This window comes from Vulpes vulpes, chromosome 12 (genome assembly GCF_048418805.1).
Source record: "Vulpes vulpes isolate BD-2025 chromosome 12, VulVul3, whole genome shotgun sequence".
In the NCBI taxonomy this organism is placed as follows: domain Eukaryota; kingdom Metazoa; phylum Chordata; class Mammalia; order Carnivora; family Canidae; genus Vulpes; species Vulpes vulpes.
The window spans coordinates 24961499-24973521 of record NC_132791.1 but is presented as its reverse complement, the minus strand read 5'-3'; the positions used below and the strand labels follow the sequence as shown (position 1 = coordinate 24973521).

The window sequence follows — 12023 nt, the reverse complement described above, 5'->3', positions numbered from 1 at the left end:
TTGAGGTGAGGTTTTCCTTCTAGTCATTTTGCTCAGTGCAGAGTGGCCAAAAACAAGTTGTATTGGGAAAAGGAGAAAAAGAGAGAGAAGGAAAGAAAAGAGAAAAGAAATAAGAAAAAAGGAAGAAATAAAAGGAAAAAAGAGAAAGAAAAAGAAAGAAAGGTGAAAAAAGGGTGGGGGAAGCAATCAGAAATCAAAAAGAAAAAAAAAACACGGGGGAGTATCTTCTGATTCTGTCTACTTTAAGTCCCTTGACTTCCCCTGGAACTGGTCCGTGGTGCTGGTCTTCTGGGGGAGGGGCCTGCTGTGCTGATTTTCAGGTGTTAGCACTTGGGGGAGCTGCTCTGCCCCCTGCCTGGTGCAGGGCTCGGTGGGGGTTGTTTACCCCGTGAGGCCCCAGGAGGAACATCCACAATGGCTAAAGCAGCTCTGGAGCCCTGGAGTCAACTCCCGCAGTAGCTCCGGGCTCTCCGTCTGCAGGGCCTGGAGGCTCCGGGGCGGGGCCGCTGATCTGCTCAGCTCGGGGCAGGAGCATCCTTGCTGTCCTGGGCCCTCCCGGCCTCTGCCTGTCCCGGGGGGAGGCCAGATCCTGGGCTGTGTCCCGGCGCCCTGTGCTCCGGGGCCTGCGCTGTTGGATTCACGCTCCCGGCCGCGCAGCCGCCTCTCTGCGGAGCCTCTTCCTCTGCCGGAGCCGCAGCCGCTGAGCTGCTCCAGGAGCCGTGCAGCCCCCTCCGCGGAGCCGCCGCCGGAGCCCCTCCGAGCTGCTCCCGGGTCCCGCCGTGCGCGCTGCAGCCCTTAGGGAGCTCGGCTGCGGGGTGTGGGGCTCTCCCCGGGGCGCAGTTCCTCTGCTACTGTCCCAGGGAGCCCGAGGGCATCCCCGCCCTCCTGGGTCCTGCTCCAACTCCCTGCGAGCCCCTTTCCGCCCGGGAAGGTTGGTGCAGCTCCTGCTTCTCCGGGACGGGGCTCTCCTGTCCTGGGGTCACTTGCCCCGGCCTCAGCCCGGCTCCTCACGGGGCCCCTCCCCCTTAGCTGCCTTTTGTTCCTTTATTTCTTACCCCCCCACACACCCCATCTTCCTACCTTTTTTTTTTAATTTAAAACAAAAATGTAGATTTAATGCAACAACATTAATCTGAGGATAAATAAATCCACAACAGACTTTAAAGTTTGAATTTTTTTTCCTTTCTTTGCAGAGAGAATGGTTTTCTTAAAGCACATAGGACTGAAGATATCAAAACAAAATGTAATTTCTTAATGTCCAGGTCACACAGGCTTGGTCCTCCCTGCTGCCCTCCTAACACTTGCCACTGGCCAAGGTGATAAATTTCATCTAACTCAGGATGGATGTTAGTTTCAAGAGTAACTAGATGGTTTGTTTCCAGAATCATCTTCTTGTGATCCCATGCTCTTCTGTACGAACTGGGGGTTCACTGTGATCTCCTGGTCCATGGCCTTTAGTCGCTCATCCAGCTCTATGCACTTCAGCATCTCTTGATCGATGTTATGAAGCATGGCTGGGTTATTATATTTTTCAGGGTTATCATGGAAGCTGACCATTCCATCCTTCTGATTAATACTTGCAAAAATTTCACCATCCTCTATCATGTGTAGGACATATTTCTCTGCCTCCTGAGGTCCAGATAACTGCACACGACTTGCCATATCTTGTAACGATAATGTTAAAAAGGTCTTGGTTAGCCTCTGAATATTCTTCTTATAAAGAGAAGACAGGCATTGCTTCACCAGCCCCATGTTGTTATCACGAGTAAAAGTTTCACTGTGCTTGTTCACCAGGTTGCGGAGTTCTGAGGGATTATTGGTTGAATAAACTTGTGCTAACTCATGGTACGCGTTGCTAAGAGGCTTAATGAATCTACCCACAATTTGAGACATGTATTTCGGTTGTACTTTTCCAAGTAATATCAAAGAAACTAGAATATACTTTTTATATGATTCCAACATGATGTGACTGACCGCCATGGCAGGAGTAGTTATAGCCTGTTCATAAAAGTACAGCGCTCTTTCAAAGTTCTTCAGCCCAGTATAGATCATCCCTCCATAATAATAGTAACATAAAAAGTGCTTTGCATCATAGGCTCCATTCTCTTTACAGATAGCCATCATGTCTACATCAAGATACGGGAGGGCAGGCTTAAAGCATTTTGCCAGCAAACAAAGCTGGCAGAGATCGGCATGTATTGAGGTCAGCTGGTTTGTATTCATCTGCATCTTGTCTATGGCTTGCTTAAGGATGCTGACTCCTCGCAGGGGCTGTTTCCTTTCCACAAGCACGTTTGTCAGCTGATGGCAAAGCCCAGCAAAAGTGTCTGTTGCCTATCGGATGTGCTCCCCATTACAAGTGCTGATGAAAAGCTGAACCTGTGAGAATAACGTTTCGAAGTCAGGAACACTAAGCATGGAAAACTTCACAAACAAAACAGCAAGGACGCCTAAGGAATGCTCTTGCACATCCAGAGCCCCCAGCACGGTGTCCAGATGGGATAAGTTCTTTGCAAGGAGTTCCCCACTCTTGTTGATCAGTTCACAAAGCTGAGTCATTTGCCCTTGAGCCGAGAGCTGTCGGACACTGTTCACGAATTGCTCCAAGGCAGACGCCATATTTCTCCAAGCAGCAGAGGCCCAAGCAGCAGAGGCCCCCGTCTTCCTACCTTGATAGAAGCGCGAACTCTTCTCACTGTAGCGTTCCAGCTGGTCTCTCTTTAAATCTCAGGCTGAATTCGTAGATTTTCAGGATGATTTGAAGGTTATCTAGGTTATTTGTTGAGGACAGGTGACTTGGAGACCCTACTCTTCCGCCATCTTGCCCCTCCTCCATATGATTTATGTTGTATGTGTGTGCACACACGGGGGGTTATTTTTCAGAGCCACTCATGTAATTTTTCTGGCTGTTTTGGAAATTAAAAACATGACAGTGCTTTGAAAAAAAATCTTGATGTTAGTTGTCTGAGCATTTGCTAAAGCCTTAGAAGCATTTTCTAAAGAAATATTGCCTGTAGAAATTAGTGAGGGAATTAGTGACAGGGAAAAAGAAATATTTTTAACAAATTGGGTCAAAAGGAACCTATAATATAATCCTTAAAAATTATATTTAAATTAATCTCCAGAACATTTATATAAGAGCTACAGAAGGGATAAAGCTCTTGTGAAGAGATTATGAATTTAAGTTCCGGAATTAAGTTTGCCACATTTAAGTATTCTAGTGAGAATAATATTCTAACAGAGTGCCAGAGTGTTTCTTCTATTTTATTATTTCAATTTTACTCCTGCAAGTTGGCCAAGTGAGCTTGCTGGACTGTAATGATTTTCTATAAATTTACATTTTGATAAGCAACTCTGAGCACTGCTTAAAACCCCATGCAAATTCTGGCCTTTGCCCCAGACATTGGAACTATTTGACAAAAAATTTAAAACAGCTCTGATTAATATGTTAAAAGCTATAATTGAAAAGGTGATAGACATCCAAAGTCAGAGGGGCAATTTCATCAGAAAGATGCTAGAAAGATAAAACAGTAATAATGATAAAGAATATCTTCAACTGTTCATCAGTACACTGAATACAGCTGAGGAAAGAATAAGTACACTTGAAGAAATGTCAATAGCAACTATCCAAATTGAAATCTAGCAATAAAGAAAAATAAATGAAAAAATTTAAAAATAGAACATCCAAGAGCTTGGAACAATATCTCAGAGGATGACAGAGAGGGAAAGGGTCAGAAAAAATATACTTAAAAAATAATGGCTAAGAAAAATAAATAAATAAATAAATAATGGCTAAGAGTTTTCCAAATTAATGGTAGTCATGACATAACACATCCAAGAAGTCCAGAGAACAACAAGTATGATTAAAAAAAAAAAAACCCTAGGCCTATTATATTCAAACTACTAAGAACAAAGACAATGAAAATTCTTGAAGACAGCAGATACAAAGGAAGCATTATATACAGAGGAAGAAAAACAAAAATTATAGCAAACTTATCATCAGAAACATCTAAACTAAAAGACAATACCAGTAAAGTAGTGAAAGAAAAACTACCAACCTAGAATTCTATATCTGGCAAAAATATCACTCCAAAAGGAAGGAAAAACAAATACTTTTCAGACAAAAACTGAGAAAATTTTTTATTGTCAGTGTACCTACTCTACAGAAAATGTTAAAGTGCTTCAGGCAGAAATAAAACATTGGATTGAAAAATGAACCCACAAAAAAAAACAAGAATTTTAAAAATGGAATAAATAAAGGTAAAATTAATCTTTCCTTACTTTTAATTACTCTAAAAAATAGTAGCACTGCCTTTTGTGTTTATAACATATGAAAAAGTAAAAGGACACAAAGGATGGAAAAGATGAATTGAGAATCTACAGTTGGAAGGTTCTTACTCCACACATAAAGTAGTATAGTATCATTTGATGATAGTATTAAACATGTACATTATAAACCCTAGGTTAACAACTAAAAGATATTTTCAAAGAGGTATAAATAAGTCAATGGAAGAGATAAAACAGAATCATAAAAATTATCTAGGTAGAAAAAGTGGGAGAGCCAAGAACAGATAAAAGAAATGAAAAATAGCCAGAAAAATAATCTATTTTAATCCAACCACATCAATAATAACATTAAATGTGGATGATGTAAGGAAAACAGTTACAATACAACAATTTTCAGATTGGGTAAAAAAGCAAGACCTAAATATATGCTGTATTTAAGAAATCTACTTGGAGTTTAAAGACATACGTAGATAAAAAGGAAAAGGATAGAAAAAGATAAACCATGAAAACATTATACAATTGAAAGCTGGAGTAACTATATTAATAACATATGAAGTAAACTTCAAAAAAATAAGATATGGGATGAAATATGACACTATATAGAAGGCCAATCCTCCAAGAATGAATAATAATTTATGTATGCACCAAACAGCAGAGCTTTAACTATACATGCAAAAAACTGATGAAACTGAAAAAGGAAATAACAAACCCTCAGAAATGGATAGAATAACATCAAAGTCATTAAAATTACAGAAGACCTAAACAATCTTGTTAACCAACTAAATCTAAATAATATGTAGAAGCCTCCCCTCAACAACAGCAAAACATACTTTCTTTTTGACTGTACACAGAACGTACACATAGATCATATTATAAGCCTTAAACAAACTTCAACAAATTTAGAAAAACAGAAATCATACGAAATTTCATTATTACCAAATGAGAGTGGAAATTTAGTCTCCCCACTTGGTCTTCAGTGATAGAGGCAGCAAGGAACCTTTGTTTTTCCATGATATTCAGTTGGAGTAAGGCGGTTGTTATTGAAAAGTTCTCTGTCTTGTTAAATTGTCGCTTTCCTGGTTCTTTATTCAGAGAGAGCAGGCTTTGAATCTGTGCCCAACCATCTTTCTCAGATGCAACCTTTTTCTTCAGCATCCAATGTGGGATATAGAGGAGGCAAAAAGGAACCTCAGGAAACTCACCACTGTGTCATTCCTTGGGTGCTGAGGTCCCTAAACAGCCTGCTTTTTCTCTCCACCGTTTAGAATATTTTTTCTTGTTTTTTAGGATATTATATTATATTATATTATATTATATTATATTATATTAATTATATTATATATTACAAAAAGAGAGGATAAAGAGACCAAAGTGGAGGTTAGGCTTCTATATTTCATTTAAAATGACAAAAATGTTGACACCAGTAGGTGGATAATTTAAGTAAGCTTAACTGCAATGACTGAAAAGTCCATACAAAGAGATGGGCTCAAAAACACTATACCTGAATCAAAATGAAATCAAAATAAAAAATTATAAAATATGTTCAAGTAACCCACTAAAGGCAGGAAAAAGAAAATAGAAGAAAAGAGAAAAATAGAGAAAAGAAAAAAAAACAGAGAAAAACAGAAAACAATGGCAGGCTAAAGCACTGACATATCAAAATTGCATTAAATATAAATTATATACAAATATATATAAATAGTCTAAATACATAATTTAAAACAAGGATTGACAGAAAGGATAAAAAATAAAAATGGCCCAACTCTGTGCTATCTAAAAACTCACTTCAATTGAAACGGACCAAACACGAAATGATAGAAAAAGATATACCGGGCAGCCCCGGTGGCTCCGTGGTTTAGCGCCACCTTTAGTTCAGGGTGTGATCCTGGAGACCCAGGATCGAGTCCCACATTGGGCTCCTTGCATGAAGCCTGCTTCTCCCTCTGCCTGTGTCTCTGCCTCTCTCTCTCTCTCTCTCTCTCTCTCTCTCTCTCTCTCTCTCATGAATAAATAAATAAAATCTTTAAAAATATATATATAGCAAGCATTAATCAAAGAAAGCAAGAGTGCCTACATTAATATCAAAGTAGACTTTGGAGCAAAGAAAATTACGAGGGACAAAGAGGGACACTAGAAGACGCAAAAAGGATCAATCCACCAAAGAGATGCGGCAATCCTAAATATGTATGAACCAAAAAATAGAGCCGCAAAATAAGCGAAACAAGAAGTGGCAGAACTAAAAGGAGAAAGAAGTCCACAATTATAGTGGAAGACTTCAAAATTCTTCTCTCAAAAATTGATGGGACTGCTACAAAGGCCATCAGCAAGGGCAGGGAAGAACTTAACAGTTTAACAGCTTAACATCAACTCACAGGATCTAATTGATATTTATAATACACCACACACACCAACAGCAGAATATATGTTTTTCTCAAGTAAACAAGGACGTAGACGTGCATGGAAGTGTCTGCTACATCCACTACACTTTCTCTATTTGACCAATTTCAAACAGAAAAATAATAAAAAATATTTGCTAGTTGGAACCAGTGAAATGATACAATACAATGACATATAAAGATTAATCTAATCATGTCAGACCTACTCCTCTGCAACTCCAACCTACATTGTTAAGGACGGTATGAAACATCTGTAATCCATAGAAAAGAATGAGTGGTGGTGGCAGCCTCTACAGTAGCAAAGAGCAGGGAAGACTCAGTACAGCATACTGATCAAAAGTCTAGACTTCAGCATTCTACATTCTGGAGTCCCTCTTCTTAAATTTACTGGCTGCCCCAGAAATTTACAGATTATCAGAGTCTCTAAGCCTCCTTTTCCTCATCTGTATAATGGGGATAAGAATAGCACCTACTTACAGGCATTCTTTTTATCTCTCTCTGGAACTGCCTAGTCTCTCACATCTATTTCTCTCTGAATTAGTTCTTTTCCTTCCTCTTTAGACTAGAAAGAACAAAATGTCTAGCAAAGTTTTAATATTCTTTTTTTTTAAGATTTTATGTATTTATTCATGAGAGACACAGAGAGGCAGAGACATAGGCAGAGGGAGAAGCAGGCTCCCTGTGGGGAGCCCGACATGGGACTCAATCCCCAGACCCAGATCACGCCCTGAGTGGAAGGCAGATGCTCAACCACTGAGCCACCCAGGCGTCCCCAAAGTTTTAATATTCTTAATACATAAATTTCAATAAGAAAAAAATTGAATATGGCAATACTCTCAAAGAACATTAATAGGCAATTCACAAAAGAAATTGAAAGGGCCAAAAAAAAGTATGAAAGCCTCAGTTTTACTCAAATAACTAAAATAAAAACACAAATGGACCAAAAAATTCACCCTAGTGACCAAAGAATTGAAAATTTAAAGTATATATCATTTTTACTCATAAAATTGGCAAAAATAAAATAAAAGTAGTAAAAATTCAGCATAATTTGTATTTGCTTATACCACTGACACAAACTTTCTACAAGAATTTGGCAATACCTATTACAAATCCTTAGATTAGTCATTACCTTTTCTGATATTTCCTTACATCATGTGTACTTATTTTGAAGAGTTATTATGCTACAGAACACATCAGATACTCACATAAAGATTTACATAAAACCAAGTTTTAGGTATAATCTAGTAAAATCTAGTGAAAAACAAGAAATCTAAATTTGTAAGAGGAATGATGGTGAAATTAATTTTGATATGTGTAAATGATATCATACTAGTCATTAAAATCATGTTTTCTAAAATTATCTAATGATAGGAGTAAAAGAATAAAATGTTAAGACAAAAGCAGTATAGAAACCATACATACAGTGTATATACATATATATACATAAAGAAAAAATCAAAATTGTAAAGAATGAGTTACTTCTGGGAGGTGAGATTTTTTCTTTCCTTCTGTTTTTATGTCTCTTACAGTTTTCTTATTTTAAAAAATACTCATCTGTTCATCTCTCAGTATTTTCTACTAGACTGTGGGCTCTCTGTAGAGGGACTACGCTTTCTTCACAGTGGATCATCCCTCAGAAACCGGCACAGTACTGATACAAAATAGGAACTCCCAAATGTCAAATTAATAAAGCAATTGCTTTAGTAACCAAAGAAACTTCAACAAATTTTATTTTTAGTTATAATTTATTCAGGGAATAACTATTTTTATGTAAATGGCATTATAGTCGATTGAACCTAATTGAGCATTTCTCAGGTATTTTTGGAATTTCACGTAAGTTGAAAATCATAAAAGAAGACAACACTATTTGCATTATAATAAATTAAAAATATTTTTAAAATATTCTTATTTTACATATTAGCTCTTTTTTAATATGCTTATTTTATATATTAGCCCTCATTCCAAAAAAGAACTTGAGGTGGGCTAAATAAAAACATATAATAATAGTTTATATTTCTCGAGCGCTTATTAAAAGTCCGGTTTTCTTCCAACAACCCCATCATTATCCCAATTTCACAAATGAAGAAACCAAGGCACAGTGTTTGGGGAAATACACAAGATCACACACCAATACACGGATGAGTTGGGATTGAATTCAGACCTTCTGGCTCCAAAGCTCACACTCTTGGGAGCTGCAGAACTGCCTGGGTGAAGATATTGAGACCATCAGAGTCAGCTTTATTCTGATTTTTAAAGCCCAATGTGATTTCTTCATGTTCCATATCCAACCATTAAGTACAATGACCTGAAGCATGAACCACACTGCGGTGGACAATGTTCACATTTTTAGCCCACCCCTCTTTCATCCCTTAACCTCTCTCCTTGTAGCCTCTTCCTCCCAAAACAATGCCTATATCCTCAGGTCCTCTCTGCCATCCACTCTATCCACACTTACAAACATGAAAGGACCTTTCAACTTGCTCATTCTCAAGTATAAAGTGACTGATGTGACACTCTTACCCCTCCCAAGGAATTTGGATTTTTAAAAAGGAACAGAGACCAAATCTCTCACAGTGAGGGATCCAAGGATTGACAAGGCTGTGAAAAAGACAGTTTGGATATAGAGATTTTCCGGTACCACTAAAATTATATCCATAAAAGAAACTGGTCTTATGAAAACAGCATATGCTTTGGACTCTACCTTTTTCTAGCTGTGTAAACTTAGAAAATGTAATTAATTGGGCCTCTTTTTTTTTTTAATTTTTAAAGAACAACACAGTACCTACTTTCTAGGATGTGACAAGATTTAGTGATGATGTATATAAATTAGCACCCACAGTCTCTGGTGTAGGGTAAGGCTCCATAAATTAATGGTACTGGTATTTAGTATTCATTTTGGTATTAGTCTAAGTATTAACATTTAGTGACATTAACATTAATTAATATTAATGAAAAAGTACTGAAGCTAGCATCAGAAAATCTAGATTTGAACTTTAGCTCTGCCACTTCCTAGCATCGTAAGCCTGCAAATAACTCTAAATCAACCCAGACTCTGTTGGGAGAGGCAATGGACTCAGAACACCCTGGTGTTTTTGCTGGGTATACCAAAAATGCAAAGCTCTTTATGGGGTCCATTTCTCAAATTGTTTTTGCAGCAACAACCTTGAAGGATAAGGCAATGATCCCACTCAAAGAGCAGGTTTCCTGAGTGCTCACTATAAAAACAATAAATTCCTCTTTTGTAACACAATCCAGTGCATGGGCAGCATCCATCTAGGCCCATCTATGTCACCCCCTGGGACTAGGAGGGCATGGTGCAGTGGAGCTGACACCATGCTCATGCTGTTTGTGGTGCTACCATGGTCTCCAACCTAGGGTTTTTATGTCTCCTGCCAGCATCCAAAGAACAGAAACAGGCTCGCTTGTCTATTTACACATATGGTAAAATCTCAGAGCCTTCACAAATCATGATAGACTCTTAGTTTTCTCATTTACCATAGAAGAACAGCACCACCTGCCCTATCTTCCTCCCAAAGAACTATTGGAACAGCTGAACAAAATATATATTCGTGCACATTGTCAATTTTTATATAAGATGAGAGACTAGTAGAACACAAGTGACTGCAGATCATAAGGAGAGCCTTGTGTCATAGCGATGAGAGACTCTCAAAATATAGTTAACACTCTGTTGTTAATTACACGTCAGCAAGTGTCTGTAATTTTTAGGCTCTATCTTAAAAGCACTTCTGTGGTTTTGGTATCAAGAGATACCAGATACCAAGAACAATGGCATGTGAGTGATGCACTCCTTTGCGCGCATGCAAATGAACCTTCTGGTAACTCACAAACTGAAACAAAGACAAAAGTCTCCAGAACATCAGCTTTCCTTGTTGAGATTACATCGTCTCTTCTTATTGTAGTTTTGACGTAATGACTTACATATTCATTTTTCATTTACTTAAATGATCTTTATACTATGGGGATTCAACACTAGTTTCCATACGTACTTGGTCTTTTTCTTCTGGACTAAAAACCATGGGGATGCACAGAGAAAAGTCAGATTTTCCCTGCTCCTCCTACCTCACATACATCAAGGTCAAAGGAAAAAAAAAAAATCTGCTCTGAAACTTACTGACAACTACAAAGAACTAATGGAAACCCATGGCCTCTGAGTGGCGCAAATGCTAGTTCTTGAATCTATCAAGTGATTACTGGATCTGCAATGACCCATAAGCTGAAATCTTCAAATGGCCAGATGGGCCCTGCCCAAATTCAGGAAATGACTGAAGGTCACTCAAAATCACCATAACTAGTACCCCTGACATTTACCAAACCATAAACCAAACCTGGCCCTTATGAAAAGTGATTAAGTGAATCCTTTACATGGCTTTAATATTTCATAAGAAGCCTCTAATTCAAGGGCAGCCTTTTGTTTCAACAGTAAACCAAAATCGTCAGAAATCCATATGCATGCAAGCATGATGAATGTTTTATTAATAGCAAGTGGCCCAAATTGAGATCCAAACACATCTATCTGCAAATGTCAGATGAAATAGTGGGAGGCCCAAAGGAAGTAATTTGCATGAATCAGTTTGTCAGTGAGTGGGGTTTGGGGAGGTTGTTTTGTTTTTGTTTTTTTTGGTTTTGACTAATGAAAGAAGGTTATGGGTGGCACTTAAAAAACTGAGTCGTGGTCAAGAGGATATAGTGCACACTTGTCCCCTTTGCCACTGGACCCATGAGCACGGGCAGAAGCAGCTTGTGAGGCTCTGGGAAATAACAGAGCATAGAGACTGTAGCTTTGATTCCCAGCGACAGAATGAAACCTTGAAGCATACAGTCTCCCTGGCAATCAGAAATTGTGTTCAATAGCTTTTGCTGCTGTTACACTAACACTTTAACCATGTGTCTGGTCTATTTGCTCTGGCTCAGTGAACCTAGACAATAGACTTTAATGTGAAAAACAGGTAAACAGCTCAGCATTACTAACTGAACACTATAACAGTTTCTTCAGGGTTTGAGGGGATTCTTTGCAACCTGCATTTTCTCACAATGGTAGCCAATCAAGACAATGGAGGAGATGAAGGAAGAAAGGAAAGAAGAGAATGAGAAATGGAGCAGATTCTCAGAACTCAATTCTCAAAGTACCATTTTTCAGCTGGTTTTCATAAAAAGAGCCTCATTTTTTCCATTTCTGTTTTTTTCTTTAATTTTTTAAACATTGATACAACCCTGCATGGTTTTCTTTTGATATAATTTATCTCTTCATAACTGCAACAGTGCCTCTACTGCTTCAAGTGTGGATCACTACACCTCAGGCACACAGTCACATCCATCTTT

At 38.3% G+C, this 12023-nt stretch overlaps 1 protein-coding gene across 1 annotated transcript; it reads right to left on the bottom strand.

Moving 5' to 3' along the window:
• Nucleotides 1-1087: 1087 nt before the first annotated feature.
• On the bottom strand, nucleotides 1088-2621 carry LOC112927612 (COP9 signalosome complex subunit 3-like). The gene has a single exon (XM_072728127.1). The coding sequence runs from the start codon at nucleotides 2227-2229 to the stop codon at nucleotides 1354-1356; it is 876 nt and encodes a 291-aa protein (XP_072584228.1). The 5' UTR covers nucleotides 2230-2621; the 3' UTR covers nucleotides 1088-1353.
• Nucleotides 2622-12023: the final 9402 nt, after the last annotated feature.